Source organism: Natrix helvetica, assembly GCF_964273705.1.
Source record: "Natrix helvetica genome assembly, chromosome: 2".
Taxonomy (NCBI): domain Eukaryota; kingdom Metazoa; phylum Chordata; class Lepidosauria; order Squamata; family Natricidae; genus Natrix; species Natrix helvetica.
This window is the reverse complement of record NC_138552.1, coordinates 260,463,414-260,481,496: the sequence shown is the minus strand read 5'-3', so window position 1 is coordinate 260,481,496 and position 18,083 is coordinate 260,463,414. Positions and strand designations below refer to the sequence as shown.

General features: G+C 39.9%; 1 protein-coding gene across 1 annotated transcript in view; it reads left to right on the top strand.

Moving 5' to 3' along the window:
* The window catches only part of EFEMP1 (EGF containing fibulin extracellular matrix protein 1), a gene marked incomplete at its 3' end in the record, with an annotated part of 61,457 nt that overhangs the window by 31,551 nt on the left and 11,823 nt on the right, over positions 1–18,083 (top strand). The window contains exon 5 of the mRNA XM_081943105.1: positions 16,835–16,957. Within this exon, the coding sequence (XP_081799231.1) occupies positions 16,835–16,957 (123 nt within the window). The remainder of the gene's footprint in view (positions 1–16,834; positions 16,958–18,083) is intronic.

The following is an 18,083-nucleotide window of genomic DNA, read 5'->3' as shown; positions in this document are numbered from 1 at the left end:
GTCCACTTCTGACATAGCTCACTCCTCTCTTATAGACCCCGTCCTTTCCTATGTCTTCAATGCTGTCCTCAGGGGCTGACCTTCCACGCCCGGAGAGACCCAATTCCTTCCCTACTTCCACCACTGCACAGAGCTGTCAGTCCTTCAGGGCTGCCTTCTGTGGGGCAATCGTGTTGTCATTCCTACCTACCTCCGCCATGCTGTTCTGACCCGCCTCCATGAAGGGCACCCAGGCATTGTCTGAATGAAAAGTCTGGGCCGTGGCTATGTCTGGTAGCCCTCCATGGATGCTGACATCGCTGCCTGGGTGCAGCGCTGCATGCCATGTCAAAACCTTAGGCCAGCGCCTCCCGCCATGCCTTCCAGGGACTGGGAACGGCCCATGGCCCCTTGGAGTCGCCTTCACGTCGACTTCATGGGACCTATGGCCAGCCTCACCTTCTTCATTGTAGTTGACACCTGGTCTAAATGGGTTGAGCTCTTCCACATGAAAAGCACTACATCGGGGGCCACCATTCAAGTGCTTGACTCCCTGTTCACAACCCACAGTCTCCCTGACGTGCTCGTCTCTGACAATGGCCCCCAGTTTACCTCGGCAGTGTTCCAGCACTACCTGGCGGACTTGGGCATTCGCCATGCCCCAGTTGCTCCTTTCCACCCGGCGGGGAACGGTTTGGCTGAACGCACTGTCCGTTCAGCCAAAGAGGCCCTTAGCCAGATGGCTCCTCTTCCCTGGTCCACCAGGCTCTCCACCTACCTGAGATCACAACACAGCACACCTTGCCCAGTTACTGGAAAGAGCCCTGCGGAATTATTAATGGGCTGGAGACTCCGCACTACTCTAGACCGTCTTCACCCCCTCTACACCTCGACCTCTTTTCACAATTCCCACCCCCAGGGCTTTTCTGGTGGGGGAGGGGGTTTTTGCCCGTAATTTTGCGGGTGACCCAAAATGGTTACCCGGTCACGTTGCAGAGATAACAGGGCCCTGTTCCTACAGGGTCCTCCCAACGATGGGAGACATTGGCGGTGGCATGTAGACCAGCTACGTCGGCGACCCACGGAGAGGCCTGTGGACAGACCAATCGTTCCAGAACAAACAGGCCCTACCAGTGTCACAAAAACACTAGCTCTGAGTCCGCGCTACCCGTTACATTCTCGCCAGCTGCCTTACCTTTAAATGCTGGTGCCATGTTTGGGGCTGGGCTTTTTGCACGTCCCTTGCTGCCAATTAGGCAGCACAGCGGGTCCGGCACTCCTCCTCCTTCGGCGACGGCTCCACCTTTGGCAAGAAGATCCCAGCGCGTGTGCAGACGCCCCGCATATCTCCAGGACTATGGATGTTCAGTCCAGGGGAAAAGGGTGTTGTGTTCCACCAGGCGCGGCCAGCAGATGGCGTTGGAAGAAACGCCTCTGATTGGTTCAGACACGCCTGCCGGCCGGCGGGACAGAACCACATCTCCCATTGGTTCCCCGTCTGACAACTACATGTATAAATAGCTGTCAGATGAGATCGTTGTTGCTTGTTCCTCTCTGTTAGCTTTGAGTTAATAAAGTTAAGCTGTACCTTTCGCCTCCTCAGTTATTGCCGCCTCAGGCTTTAAAAGAGGAAATAAAGGGCAACTCATCAAATTTGCAGATGACACCAAGCTGGCAGGAATAGCCAACACTCCAGAAGATAGGCTTATGATATAGAAGGATCTTGACAAACTTGAACATTAGGCACTATCTAATAAAATGAAATTCAATGGTGAAAAGAGTAAGGTTCTACATTGAGGCAACAAAAACGAAATGTACAGGTACAGTATAGGTGGTACCGTGCTCAACAGTAGTAACTGTGAAAGGAATCTTGGAGTCTAGTGGACAACCATTTAAACATGAGCCAGCAGTGTGCAGCAGCTGCCAAAAAAGCCAACACAGTTCTAAGCTACATAAACAGAGGGATAGAATCAAGATCACAGCAAGTGTTAATACCACTTTATAATGCCTTGGTAAGGCCACACTTGGAATACTGCATTCAGTTTTGGTTGCCACGATGTAGAAAAGATGTGGAGACTCTAGAAAGAGTGCAGAGAAGAGCAACAAAGATGATTAGTGGACTGGAGACTAAAACATGAAGAACGATTGCAGGAACTGGGTATGTCTAGTTTAATGAAAAGAAAGACGTGGGGAGGCATGATAACAGTGTTCCAATATCTCAGGGGTTGCCACAAAGAAGAGGGAGTCAAACTATTCTCCAAGGCACCTGAGTGTAGAACAAGAGGCAATGGGTGGAAACTAATCAAGGAGAGAAGCCACTTAGAACTGAGGAGAAATTTCCTGACAGTTAGAACAGTTAATCAGTGGAACAGCTTGCTTCCAGAAGTTGTGAATGCCCCAACACTGGAAGTCTTTAAGAAGATTTTTGATAGCCATTTTTCTGAAATGGTATAGAGTTTCCTGTCTAGGCAGGGGGTTGGACTAGAAGACCTCCAAGGTCCCTTCCAACTCTGCTATTGTATTGTATAACACACAGCTGACTTCATGCCTAAGGTAAGACTATAACCTAGTCTCCTGATTTCTAGTTGGTGCCTTAACCACTATCCTAAAATGACCCTCTTTCAAGACTAATAGAAGCATACTAAAGAAAAGAGGCCCTAGTCTTACCTTTGGGACATTAAGCAATAAATAAAGCTGAAAGATCTCTTGTGAAATGCATTGGGCATTACATAATTGGAGAGGGTGAAGTGCTGGTAATCTTCGGGTCCCAATCAGTTCACATGAATTGAAGCTGGAGAAAATTGAAGATGCTGAAAAATAATGGGACTTCATTAAGTAAAGATGCCTATTGTGGGGGAAATACAACTGACTCTATGTATGTAGCATGATTATTAAGTTATTTTCCACAGTGTGAATCTCTTGAATACTAAATCAGACAGTCCAAGTCAGATGCTTATAAACTTCAGATGTTAAACAGTTTCTTCCCCTATATTTGTATTTAAGATTTGGTAAATGCGGATATTAGGAAATCAACCTGGAATAACTTGTATCAGTGGTGGGATTCAAAAAAATTTACTACAAGTTTTACTACCAGCAGTTATATTAATTATTTTGTTGCAAAAATATTGGAACACAACTCTTTGCTTATGGCATGAACCTATTTTTAAAAATAATTCCTGAAAGACTCTTCTAGTATTGACTTATAGTGGCTCTATTTTTCTGCTGATCAAAGCTGTCCTTTCATAAGACTTTGGAGCTGCATTGAACAATGATGGTGAATTTCTCTTTGCTTTTGTTGGCAACCGCTTTACTCAACCATTGCACCCAGTTAATAAAATTACAGAACTAACATCTAAAGTATACGTTTGTCTCTTGTGTTATTTGAACCAAAGCTTCTTAGTAGGTTTCACTTAGGAGAAGTAGTATCAGACACAAAGTCAACTGTAAGCTGATTTTATTTATTTAAGTATTCTAACTGAAATACTTGCTGTAGGTCCATCTTCGGACACTTTTTGTGAGGCTGCAATACTATGTTTATTTTCTTCAGAAATAAGGCCCTTTAAATCTTTACCTGAAAGACAGTTTTGTTAAATACAAAGGAGCTACCTTTTTGGTAAATGAGCATAGGGTTACAATCAAATCCTATGCATATTTGTACTTTCAAGAAATGTCATTGAAGTGTTTGTGGTAAATATTTACTTTAGTAGAATTGTCTTCTAAGTAAACATTGAAGTGAAAACAGTGGTCATTTCTGCATCTTTTGGGAGAAAAACACATTTAACTGTATGTTGCCTGAAGAAGTATTTACTTGTCCTGTGTTTAAATTACTGCCAATTTGTTTTCACTGGATCATCCTGAGTTCACTTATTACAAAAAACAGAAAAAAGATCTAACCCAACCATTCACCACTCTCTACCAAAGTCACTTTAAAAAAAATCCTTAAGGGTTAAACTTTTTTTGACATTTATCTCTATATTTACCAAATCAGAATATAATATCATTGCCTTACTTTAGAGAGCCGGGTGAAAAAAATAATAAATAACTTCCAAATTCTTTGAACTTTAATTTAATAATCCCAACCAACACGATTGGTGATGTTTTGAGGAATGAGGTTATTTTCCATTAAGGAATCTTTGCCAGCCTTAGCAGTCTTCTAATCTTATTCATTTGAGTTAAAGTTCATAAATTGATTGTGTCTTTTTCAATTTTTTGTCCTTATGCAAAATATTTATCTTTTAAATAATTACTATTGTTCACTTTCATGTAAGCTTTTCCAACAAAAATGTCCCCCAATAACCCTGAAGAAACCAAACCAGAGGTGGGTTCCTACCGGTTTGGACTAGTTCAGCCAAGTAGATAGTAACTCAGGTGGCCACCTGATAGTAACTCAGGAACTGGTTCTATGGCACTGCCATCTTGGTTTTTTTTACTATTGCACATGCGCACGTAGTATGCAAAGCAAGCAAGCGCAAAGCACATCTCTGAGCAAACCGGCAGTAACAGAAGCCGGAACCCACCTCTGAATCAAACATTACTATGGTGAATGAATCAAGTTAACAGATCAGTACTATAGGCAAGTAAGCTCTCAGTTGTGACCTGGGCTACTTATAGCAGAAGACTGGTAAAGCATAAGTATTTTACAGAATTGTTTTAAGAATTGATGTGCTAATATAGTGTAATGGCCCCTATCTCCTTTTTGTGAACCCCAGAATCTCATCAGACCACCACTGCCAAAAATCAACATTATCCTTTTGGGAGACAAATCAACCTGCAATAAATATGGGCTGAATTTAGTTACAATAAATGAAGAAAATCTCCTCACGGGAAAAGACTATTATTGAGGCATAATGTAGGAAGTTCATGCTAGCTCTAAATTCCTTTAATACAGTGCTTCTCAATTATTTTCTGTCATGCCCCCCCTAGGAAGAAGAAAACATTTCGCGCGCCCCGCGCAACTGTAAATAGTATCATTTGTCTATAAAATTGTTATAAGTACACCTCTGCATAACACTGTATCCTTATTAACGTATAAGAGAATAAAAAAAGAAAGAAATGTGGATCAATTTACAACAAATAGCTTTATTAAGTGTAGCAGAAAAGATTTAAAGGAGCACAGGATTTAAAGGAACACAATATTAAAAAAAACTTTAACCTGCAAAACAAAAATATATAAAATAATTTGAGCTGAGCCCCTCTTTACGGAGCCTCGCACCCCCCCTGGGGGGCCCGCCCCACTATTTGAGAAGCACTGCTTTAATACATCTCATGCTAAACCTACTTAGTAAATATCCTGACATGTTCTGAAATGCTCCCTATTTTTGCACACTGTTCAGATTGTTAGCTCGTGACATGAATAAACCTCAACTACATTCCTTATCTAACCAAGGACATACCTACCTCTGTGCGAGAAGTGTGCTAGAGGATCACATGGACATCTTTGATGGGGGAAAATCACCCTGGCTTGTTCCTGGCTGAGCCCTTCAAAGGCATATTTTAAAGCTGGAACAGCATCAGGAATCTACTTATTTACTCAGGGAGTTGTAGAGAAAGGAACCTGCTGCCAAGAGATAGCATGATTGCAGATGGAAAACAATATCCTGGTTCAGATAAGTCTTCCTCTTTTGATAGCTGTCACTGAACTCAACTTGAACTTGAACTGTATTTGCAGCCTGTAAACCACAAGCCTCAAAAGGCCCAGGGGGTTTCTTCAGAGGGAAAGTTGGGGGCTTGAGGATAAAATTAACTTGAGTGGGTGGACAAACTATCGGTTCAGTGTGGTAGCACCTAGGCCAGAGCTCCAGGTAAAAAGGACCTTTTGGATGGCAATGAGAAGAACGACTGAGGCCCCTGGAAAAGTGCTGCCAGATTTGGGAACTTGGGCTGGAGCAGTGATGACTGAGTGCCGAAAGCATGCGTGTGCACACACACCCATAATGCAATGCACGCATGACTCCACTCCACGCATGCACGTGCAATACCCCCCGTGTGTGCCCTGTCCCCTGCACATGAATGTGCATCTCCTGCATACACCCTGTCCCCCGCGCATGCACAGTAATACCTGAAAACCAGCTGGCCGGCAGGAGGCACACATGTGCATGTGCAGCGGAACTGAGCTGGGGAGACGGCTTGCGTGCCCATAGAGAGGGTTCTGCATGCCATCTGTGGCACGCATATCATAGGTTCACCATCACAGGGCTAGAGGGACAGAGTAAGGGCTAAAAGGTAGCTTCCTATATAAAACAGTTTACTCAGCTAACACAGTAAGAAGTTGTGTTACAGCTACATCTCTCAATAGTAAATTCTCCCCTTTCCTCTCTATCCCATGAATCACCAGTCACTAATGCAGACAGCCTCTGAGTCATGGCTCTTAACATTAGTACTTAGGGCACATTCATGCTACAGGTTTAAACAAGCACCGCTTTATTACCTCTTCTCGGGGAATTCTAAGAATTTTATTTCATGGGATAAGAAAACAAGGATTTCTGAGGGCAAATTCTCTACACCAATTCTCTGGATTCTTTGGGGAAAGCTGGAGCAACAAAGGAAATCAAAGGATAACTCTGAAATGTGTTCACATTGCAGATGGAGATATAACGTAAGTGGCCTCAGCCATGTTGTACATGCAGCCTGTAGCCAAGCAGAGACAAAATTGTCCATCATTTCAGTTCTTGATCTAGAAAGGTTTTGCTGGCTTAGCACTTGGTGGAAAGATGGTACATGTAATGGGCAGTAAGAATAACCTTGAGAAGCAAGACGAAGAGCCACAACCAAGACAATGGTTGGATAAAAAAGAGCTTGAGTCCCAGACAAAAATGTAATTTAGAGAAAATGTTTCAGGCTGGACCCTCCCTAGTTCTCTTTAAGTTAAAGGGTTGGAGGAGAGGCCCATTCAGATTTATGATATTCTGTTACTGTAACCATATAATGAAATAATATTAGCATTCATAGTTTTCGTTTCCTAGTCTGTTCTGGTCTGACAGTATCAAAGGAACAAGAAAAAAAGCAACTTTAAGAAAAGTGACTTTGCTAAATGTAGGGTTGTCATTCTGCCATTGCAGAAACATAGCAGGGCTCATTATATGAAAATAACAGATAAATAAAAACCCACCTCTTTGTTGCTAGCTTTTGGTTGCCTGAATTTTTTCTTGCTCAAATGTGGCCAGGCTAGGAATGTTAAAGGGATAAAAATAATTGGAATGTCCTTTACTTAACTGATAAGTGTAATAATTCAGAATAGTTTGTGGCTCTAATCCGGGAGAACATACCCTGCTCTTCCCAAAGCCTTGGATACTGTTCTCTGACCCTTGCAAGGTATATTTATTTAATATGATAAAATGGGAATATTAAACAAATGTGGCACAATTCATTTAAATCAAAGTTATTTTTTGTCCTGAATCCACCCATTTTAGAGTGAACTATTTTTCAGGATTGTGGCCTGACCTATACATGGACCAAATAAGATAGTAGAACATCTAAGATGTTACCATCTACAGACAGAATATCACATTTTTAATGTCAATAAAGGAAGGAAAATATCCTAGCAAGAGGGAAAATTAGCACTGTAGTTTATACATAATATTATGTAACTAGCATGCATAATAACTATGTCCTTAACATTCTTCTTTTTATTCACTTCTTATGGCAAATCGCCATCCATACTATTGCCAAGAAAAAAATATAGACGTAGTCAGCAAGAATCAAATTCTCACCAGTATTGCTTATAGGAAAGTGTACATTTACTCACTGAGAAGCACTTGTCTATTAATGGAAATGTAGAGTATCTTTGATCCATAGATCTCCCTATTAAAATACTTGGGTCACACCCACTCACAAGATTCCTTACCAAAGCACAATAAAAGAATCGTTGCGGTCTACTATGAATGACTGCCAGCTCTTCTCCATAAAGTTTTGATTAGAGTTGGGCATAAATGACGTTTTGAAACTTCATTTCAAATTTGTAGACAATAAAACTAGGTGAACATTCTTTCAAAATTCCCCAATTTCTCAAGGGTAAGACTCAAGTTAGGTCAAAGTTTCATTTCTTTCTACTTCATGACTAGTTTATGGAGGACATGGTTCACAGAGAATTTTCCTGGATTACAAAGAATATTGGGAAAGAAATATATGTGAAAATGTCCGTTTGTGACCTACCTAACCAAACTATAGGCTTGTTTGGTAATTTACATGGAGGGCACTGAGACTTTCATTGTTGCTGTTTTTCTTTGGTTGGAATAAAAGGAAACAGTTTTCAGTGTTTTGAAGACCTTCAGGTAGAACATTTTAGTGATTCTTCTAGACTTGAAGAGGAACATTTGATTTTCTTGGATACTCAGTGAAAACTTGAAATGGCAGTAAAAAATGATCTTGTGATCTTGGCAAATGTTTAATCTTGCTACCCTTCAGTTTGGTTGTCAAGAACCTGATAGGTCAAAATCCATAATGTAAATAAATCACAATTTGTGCAAGCTTTACTTCCTAGATTTCCTAGAAGTGAAATAAGCAAAACAAAAATGGTTTGCAACCTGGAAATATTTTCAAAAATCAGCATTTAAGATTATTAAAGTGCAGATAATTAGAGAGCCAGTTTGGTCTAATGGTTAAGAGCAAAAAGCAGGAGACTGTGACTTTTACTCATTCTCTCTCAACCCAAACCACCTCTCAGGATTATTGTGGGGAAAATGGGAAAAGAAAAACGTGTTGAATATATTTGCTGCCTTTAGTTATTTGTAAAAATAATAAAGATAGGATAAAAATAAATAAATAAAAAATCTAGACATGAGATTTTCTATTCCTTTTCAAGAAAGAAAGCAGCTTCCTATCCAACATATACTTAGATACTTGATTTATGTTTCCCTTATCTCTTGATTTCTTTTTATAATTGTTGAGGTGATGAACCAGAAGGTTAATTTAGTTATTTTATTTTATTTGACTGTCGTTTTGTTTCTTTGTTTCGAAAACATTTTTAAAACTGCAGAAAGTGGTAATGAAGGGAACACATGGAACAATTCCATAATAATTCTGAAAAGTGATGTGCCAAAAAAGGAAAAACACTTTTTATCTGTAATTATATTTTTGAATATCTTCCAAAATTCATTGGTCATCATGGGTGGGTTATTGCTGTTCATGTGTTGCATTAGTTTCATGTTTGCTTGATATGGAACAGGAACACTTTTAAAGAAGTAACTTGGGAAAGGTCTCCACAGTTGGTACTATGTGTTAAAATCCCATTACTACTTTGGTAACTAATGTCAAAATACTAGACTAATGTCAAAAGTGACTAGAACACTTTTGGTAAATGTATCAGATCCATTTCTTTTATTAAATGCAGGCCCCACTTTATAATTTGCAATATTTTATCTTTTGAAATGATGGTAACAGTCTCCCCCAATATGCTTTCCTGCAAATGTGTTGGGATTACAATTCCCAGAATTCACAATATCGTGTAGAAAGGTACCCAACAACTTTAAACAGTTGGATCCTGTTAAGTGTAATAAAAAGACTTTGAAACTGTGTTAGAATAGTGGAAATACTGCTTTATACTGTTGTAGCTAATTATGACTTAAGCAAGTCTCACTCATGGATTGGGGATGAAATAAGGGAAATCATGGGAACAAGATGAAAAATCATGTTATTAGAGCATGGATTGTACCATGATTCAGGTTGGTGACCTGTGATTCAATAAAGCATGCTTTGAATGCCATTGTTAAAACATTAGATTCTGGGCAACGAGGTCTTGGATTTTTCCAACCCTGCAACCTGCAACCAAGAGTAACAAGTTCCTAGCACATGCTTGTATAGCTAGGACACAATGCTCTGTAACCATGGACCTCAAAGTGTCAAAAGTTTAAAAGGACATCAAGAGAGCTTGCGGCTTGTTACATAAAAGGGGCTGTTCTAAAGGAACAATTGCACTGAAGTGTAAAGAACTGGTGGGAACCACGCTGAAATGCCAAGCATGGCTGTGATTATCTAGTTGTAGGAAGTGAAGTGTGGAGATTAGAATGTTACATAAGAAAACAAATGAGCTGAATGAGTCAGGGGTTTGGGGAAGAATGAGTCACAGTCAGACGGAACCAAGCCAGGCATGCAAGTGGAGAACGGAAGGATCAAGGAAAAAAGAGAGCTCCTAAGCCCCCTGACTTGATGTCACTTCCAATGAAATCTGTGAGGCACAAGTCAGTCAGGTTTGTTTTTAGGGTTCAGAGGGAATCCAGTGGTCAGGGCAAGGAGGGGAAGCTGCAGCGGATGCCTTAAAAGAACAGTTTGCTTCAAGAAAGGGTCGTTCGGGACCTCAAAGCAGCTCACCCAGCATTTTACCACAGAACAACAAGCATGCTGCCAAAGTCAGCATCAGAAGGGACAAAACAGTATAAATAACTTCTCAAAGAAGCACTGGGTACATTTTTTGGCAAATGCAGAGAAATCACTGGCAATTAATGAACCTGATGGGAATGAGGACAATGAAATGCAAAATGATCTGTATTCAGCAGGGGGGAAAGGCAATAGGCTCCCTTCCCCCTCATACCCACATACCTTTTATATTCCTTTTGGCTATCTCATAAATCCTAGCACATAACCAAGCCATTTCAAAAGTACTTTTGAAACCTGTTCTCCATGATTATATTTTTAAAAAGTTTGTTAAAGTTTGCGTGGTGGATGCATCTCAAGTCTTGCATTGTTACAATAAAACATTCGTCTTGCACTGCGTTATGGGGTTTTTGCAGTGGGTGGTGAAACCTATAATAACCCTAAATGACCCTAAAGTTAAAGGGGGCCAAGCAGTTAAATATCTCTGGCTTGAGCTAGTTGGGCTGTTAACGTTTTATAAAGGTATTAAGAATCTTGCAAAGATATAAGGAAAGAATTAGAATATGTAGAGCTGTAAAGAAGGAAGATAAAAAAAGACATGTGCTGAGAAAAATAGAAGTTAGGAAGAGAAGATGCAGAATTGCTGTATCACTGAGATGGGCAGGATAAAAATGTAATAAAAGATGTAAGAGGGGGGGGAGAGAAAAAGAACTAAGAGAACAGCATAGAGACAGAGAAGAATTAGGGATGTGGGGGGAGTGGACTAGTCTGAGCTCATGATATTGTGTGTTTGATTATTGAGGCTATTTATTTTTATTCTGTTCCAGAATACATATTGAAAATTATAGCAGATCTGATATTTTCTATTTTAGATCTGTATAAATGGCTACAGCTCTGCATAATGATGGTTCATTTTCCCACTAGGAAGAATTCTTCCTTGTCCATTTTCCTTGCTCAAGCCATCCATTATTTTTTACTCCCTCCTCTCCATCCTGAGTTTCAGCAACTTTATCTATCTCTCTCATTAATCCATAGCATCCAGCAAACAGGGTTAAAACCACTGGAGAAAATATATGCTGACCACCCACCATTTTTCATCTTTAGGGTCTTTTAAATGCGAGAGGAATGAGCACCTTGTGTGGGAGAAGCTTCTCTTCATAGCAACCAATTAAAGGGAAAGAATATCACCAAACAAATGTATATAATATGTAATGAAAAATGTCAAACAGAAATTAGCAATGCATTTCTTTTTATTTGATGTGGGGAGAGGATCTTATTTGTTTGTTTCTCCAGATCTAGTGATATTTTGCTCTACTTACCATTGATTCTGGTTCTTACCATTTTTACCTTTAGTCCCAGTTAATTCTTTTATGAGATATTTCACCTGTGTGGAAAAAATAATTAGCTGTCACTAAAATTCTAGTCTAGGATTTTTTTGATTCTTCAATTAAAAAGAATCAATTTTACCTTGGCTACATCACTTGATTAAATTATTAGAAATCCGTTCTTAGATAAGCAAGTGGATAAACATTTATTTGCCTTACAATCATATTAAAATAATTCTTGATACATTGCATGTTGATTTATATCGTATATTTACACTTGAAGTAGCTAACAGTGATACAAGTAAAATAAAGTAAGACAATTAATAAATGGATCAAGCAACCTGCAGATCAGCCTCACATCAATACCTGGAAAGAGTCTAGAAAATATAATCAAGCAACGAATCTGAGAACACATAGAGGCAAACAAAGTCATAACCAGTAGCTAACATGTGTTTGTCAAAAACAGATCATGCCAGCCAAAACTTATTCATTCTTTGATAAAGTGGCAAAATTAGTGGACCAGCAAAATGCTGTGATTATAATATACTTGGACTTCAGTAAAGCATTTGATAAAGTAGACCACAGCCTACTTGATAAGATAGAAAATTAAAACATTGTTAAAACTACTATTAAAGCACATTAATAGCATATAGATACCTCCCATAAAACTGAATAATTAAATCAGTTTTTATGAATTAAAACCTGCCTGAATTAAAACACATTTGCCTGACAGGAGAAAGAAAAACAGTGATGGAAATAATCTAGCCTTTCTTCCCAAAAAAATCCATATCAATTGTTTCTCTTTTCTTTCTGAACATTTGAGATTTTTTATGCAGCAGTATTGCCATAATATCTTCTTTAAGAAAGACTTGTAAGGTTGTAATATGTGACCTCCCTCAATGACTCCCATAATACATGAAAGGAATGGTTTTATTTGAAAGATGATTAAGCAAGAGGTAAATATACCATATTAGTTTTTAATCCATGTGAAATAAAACAGAACCTTGTGACTTTATCAGATATTTCATTGAAAATGAGCAAAACCCAAAACTCATAATTTTAAATCATATTTTCAATAGGAGAGATGAGCTTGCTTGCTTACTTGTACCCAACTCCTAAAATCTGGGTTTTGCCTTAGGGACACTCAAGATCCTGTCATTCATTGAATTCAAAAAAGAGAAAACTTTTTCTAGTCTGAAATCAGCTTCTCTTAAACTGCTGCAGCTTGTACAACACTTAACAGTGCTCCTGGTGATCTTTTGCTCTCTCTTAGTGTCTTTTCTTTTATTACACTTTACTGCTTGTAACACACAGACACAGACCCTTGGCACTTCGTTCTTCATAATGCTGCTCCCTTTATATATGCGTGTGTGTTTTCAAGTCAGTGTTGACTCCTGGACAAAATTTGGAAAGTTGTCTGCCATTGCCTTCTTGGCTCATGGATCTAGTCTGGTGCCTGAACCACTACACCAAACTGGCTGTCAGATGAAATCTACCTTCCTGGAAACCATCCAAGTTAGGAAACACACAACTCCTTTAGTTAGTTTCTTTTATCTCATTTAGGAAGGCTATTTAAACACCATCCTTATTAGGCCTCTGTCTGAGAGTTAATATTATTCATACTACTACGAATGCCGTTCCCTTTTTTACAGTCAGATTGTTTTTTCTGAATTTATGAGTTTTGACTGAACAGTACAGCACAAATGCTTCAACAAGACAATGCAATGTAATGAATGTCATCTGCCTTGAGAAATTGTTTTGAGATGTGATTTATGGAAAATAGAAATAATCATGGTTATGAATTAGTGCTTTCAATAGATCATTTTAAAGGAATTGGAGGAAAGGAGGACCAAGCCTTGCCCTGCCATAAATTGCTGGCAGGCATCATCTTCTCTCTTTCTAATGTTGTTTCTCCATCCTTTTATTTCTTCCTTCTCTCTTTTGTGGTGTTTCTCCATTTCGGTCTTTCTGCCAAAGCTGGGGGAAAGGGGGGGACAAAGAACACATGCTTAGGAACAAATGCATTGTGTGAGGGTTTGTTTTAATATATTTGCAAAAACATGATTCAGAAGGACAGGGTGGTGTGAAAGCAGAAAGAAGTTTGTGTGTGAGAAAGGGGGAGGGTGATAGAAAGAGGAAGACTCTTCACTAACCTTTCTCCTTTTCTCATGTGAACTTGCTGGTGATTCTTATCTGTTTCACTCTCATGCACTCATAACATACCGTTATCTTTACATGCAGTGGAACAAGGTACTCGATTTCTGGGAATTATAAAAAATTAGTGTTGGCTGCAAATGAGAAATCACTACTCTGTTGTTATTAATGTTCTCCTACATTAAAAAAAAACATGCATGTTGCTTGAAAACAAGCATAATGGCAGGAAATAGGTTAAGCTAAAACTTGAATAAAGGACAATTTGGTGTAGTGGTTAAGGCACCAGGCTAGAAACCAGGAGGTGGTGAGTTCTAGTTCCCCTTTAGACATGAAGTCAGTTTGGTGCCCTTGAGTCACTCAGTTGCTCTGTGTCCTAAGAAGAAGGCAATAGCATACCATTTCCAAGAATATGCCAGAAAAACTGCAGGAAGCACAGCCACTCCATGAAACCTCAACTGCCTCATCCAAGCCCAGCAGCACAGTACAAAAGGTTGGCATATCGTGACTTTGGAACTGCATGAAACCCCTGAGCCACAGTGCAGTGCAAATCCCTTTGCAGTGCAAAGCCAAGCGCAGGTACGCAGCACAAAGGGGTTTCTTGATGCACTGCAGCTCTGGGACTGCAAGGAAATCTTTGAGCCACAGCACAACACAAATTCCTTTGTAATACAAAATCCAGCTTAGCCTAGCCCAGCAGTGCGGTGCAAAACTGCAATTGCCACACAAAGCTGCCGCTACTCCAACCTAGTTCCCAGCCAATCACCTTCACAACCTTGCACTCCGAGGTTCCTACCACCCTGTGCTTTGTTGCTCCTGCTGACCTTTGCCATCTTCTTGCTCACCCTGCTGACCAGGCATATCTGACCTGGCCCTTCACAAGGCAGCTAATGACCAGTGAGGTCATCTTCCTCAGGTCTTGCGAGGGAACCACTCAGAGGTGGTATTCAGCAGGTTCTGACCAGTTCTAGAGAACCAGTAGCAGAAATATTGAATAGTTTGGAGAACTGGTAAATACCATCTCTGACTGGCCCCACCTCCATCTATTCTCTGCCTCCCGAGTCCCAACTGATCAGGGGGAAATGGGGATTTTGCAGTAACCTTCCCTTGGAGTGGGGAGGGAATGGAGATTTTGCAGTATCCTTCCCCTGCCACGTCCACCAAGCTCTGCCCACCAAGCCATGCCAAGCCCGCAAAGCCACCGAACCAGTGGTAACAAAATTTGAATCCCTCCACTGGAACCATTGTGTGTGACTTGCGGGAAAAAAAGCTTATATGGCCACAACTGCCTCATGAAGGGACAGGCCAGACACATGTACAGTCGTCAGCTCTGGGAGCAAAAATACAGCCAAAATCAGGTAGGGCACAGGAGCCATGGAGTGCTAGAGATCATAGGAGCATAGATGGCAGAGAAAGATGGATGGGAGAAGTCGAAATGTCTCTGCAATTGTTGAGTGTAGGTCGGCTGCCAAGTGCCTGAATTTTGATCATGTGACATGGGGGCACTGCAATAACTGTAACTTTGGACTCCAACCATAAGTCCCTTCATTTACACTGCCATAAATTTGAATAGTTGCTGAACAAATAGTCATAAATTGAGGATTACCTGTACATGCATGTGCAGGTACACTAATATGTACTATGCAGGGGTTTTTTTTCAAAATGCAAGCCTCCCCCAGCCCTATTCATACATGCAAGCATACTAACTCTATAGTGCTTGCTTGCAAGATACATTCTCTCCCCTGTTTATCTCACACTCAACCCACCTGAGATATGATAGGCATTTTGCAAGTTAATAAAAATTCTGCATTCCCCCGTCTGTCATCTTTGTATTATTTTAAGCAGTACACCAGCTTTTAAGAACTGATAACAGCTATCAGTTCAAAGACCAAGGCAGGTCGGAAGAAAATTTATATCGAGCTGTCAGTTAGAAAGGAAGCATATTGGAAAAAATGCGGGTATTTGAAGTGAGAACTGGAGGGAGGAGCAAGTTTAAAGAACAAGGTCAAAACAGTTCAATTTGTGATTTGAGTCTTGTGGTCAACATTGTTTTCATTTTGCATGAGAAAGAATCCATTTTTTCTTTTCCATGGCTCCACCCGGAATCTGCCACTGGTCCCCAGTTCCTGAACAAATACAAAGAGTTCAACTGGGATTTGTAAACTAGTTTTAAGGAATTTGTTTATTCAGCTTAGAAACTTCCAGTTGGTTTTGAATGTCAGAAGGAAGTCATGTCATAGTACTGCATTAGATTATAGGAGGCATAAAACTGGGAAATAGCCTACAACCCACTACAGAGATACAGTCTGCTATAAGAGGAAAAGAGGAGGAAAACATTTTAATCCATTAAAGGGATGCTACTCCAAAGGGAGGATGAACCCCCAAAATCCTTCAGTAAACCAACAAACCTGTGCCTGCACTTTCAGGGAATAGTTATATTTTGTCCTTTTACATAACAATCTTCAAACATCGATCTGCCTTGGAGAAGAATAAAACCAAATATGCCACTATACCTCTTTTCCCTCAAAACTGAACACATTGGACTATAAACATAGCCAATATTGTGTTTCTGTGCAGGTATGACTGCAGAGAAAGTCAGCCACATCTATCAAATGAGATCCAGAATCCTACTTTCCTTGATTAGTATGATCTGAATAAAATTGCTTGGACTGTTTCATTGAGATAGTTAGTTGTTGTTTCAAGTAGATTTTATATATACCATATTGTTTTATGTGGGCCTTCTTAGCTGCTTTGAATCACCAATACTTGGCAGGTAAGTTGGCAAGTTTTTAACCCAAGAAATCTTTGTAGAAATCTCTGCCTACATCATCGTTTTATGAAACATGATGAAAAAAATGAAATTGAGAAAGACTACAAAAGAACTGGCAATGCCATGGACACAGAAATAGAGTGAGGAATGATTTATTCAGGATTTCAATTATGACTTTCTTTGACTAATGTTGGAATCAGACCTTGGTAGTAACATCTTTGTAGTTTGAAGAAAAATACAAAAGTTATAATGACCTTTCCAAAGTTCATAACATGTCATTTTCTTTCCTTCTTTGTAAAAGATATTGATGAATGTACCACCAGTGGCCACACCTGTAGGTCAGATCAGGTCTGTGTCAACTTAAGGGGATCATTCACCTGCCAGTGCCGAACTGGGTATCAAAAACGAGGAGACCAGTGTTTTGGTAAGTACCACACTGCAAAATATATTTTGTGGGGTTTGTGGCTGAAGCAGCCAGCAACACTGAAGCACCACAATTCCCTTGGGAGTAATAGGTCCCAATATTCTGCAAGTGATCCCATTTGATGACCATTTGTTAACAAAGTGAAAAATTACAGACATGGGAGTTTTAGTAGTATATAGTATAGGTGGCCATATATAGGTTTTTGCAATGAAATAAATAAATAAATGGACACACGTGTGGGAAATAACAGGTTTGCTGTTACTCAACCTCTGCAGTCAGTAGAGTGGTTGCATTCATGAGGATGATGAAAGTTGTAGTTAACACACATGAAGGATAGGTAGTTGTGAAAAGCTACTACAAGGTTTAAGATGGAAAGCTTTTAAGAGGACTGTGCATTGAAACATTTCAAAAAAATAAATTCAACATGTAGAAGCATGTAAAAGCACCTATTTTCAAATAGTTAAAGCAGTCACATGGACTCTACATGTTTGTGCCTGCGCATAAGAAGGTAGCTGCTAAACCAGTACATGGACTTTGCAAATGACAGACCCAGACGCATTACCAATTCAAAAATAGGTTCTTTATTTGCTGTCTCATGCACTATGAAGCACATATGTCAGATATTTTGCCCAGCATCTCTCTGAACTGCTTGATGTTTGAGGATAATTTTAATTTTGGGGTTTTAAATCCTTTTAAAAAATTCCATTCAGTGTCCTAATTTGATGAACTTGAAGAGAACCAGGCAGAGCTCAAGCAGTGACTTTTGACTGAGCTTTACAGAATGATCCCAGACCTAGCCCTAAAGGGCTGCTATAGGAAGGCTCCTATAGTGGAAAAATGTTTGTTACCCTCTCTGACCAGCACTACCGCTCTGCTGTTCCATATCAGTCTTTGGCTTTTTTTTTTAAGGAGTACAGGTAGTCCTCAACTTACGACCCCGCTTGAGCCCAACATTTCTGTTGCTAAATGTGACATTTGCCACATTTTACAGCCTTTCTTGGTACAATTGTTAAGTGAATCCCTGCAGTTGTTACGTTAGTAATACGGTTAAGTAATTCTGGCTTCTCCATTGACTTTGCTTGTCAGAAGAGGTGATCACATGACTCCAGGACGCTGCAAACATCAT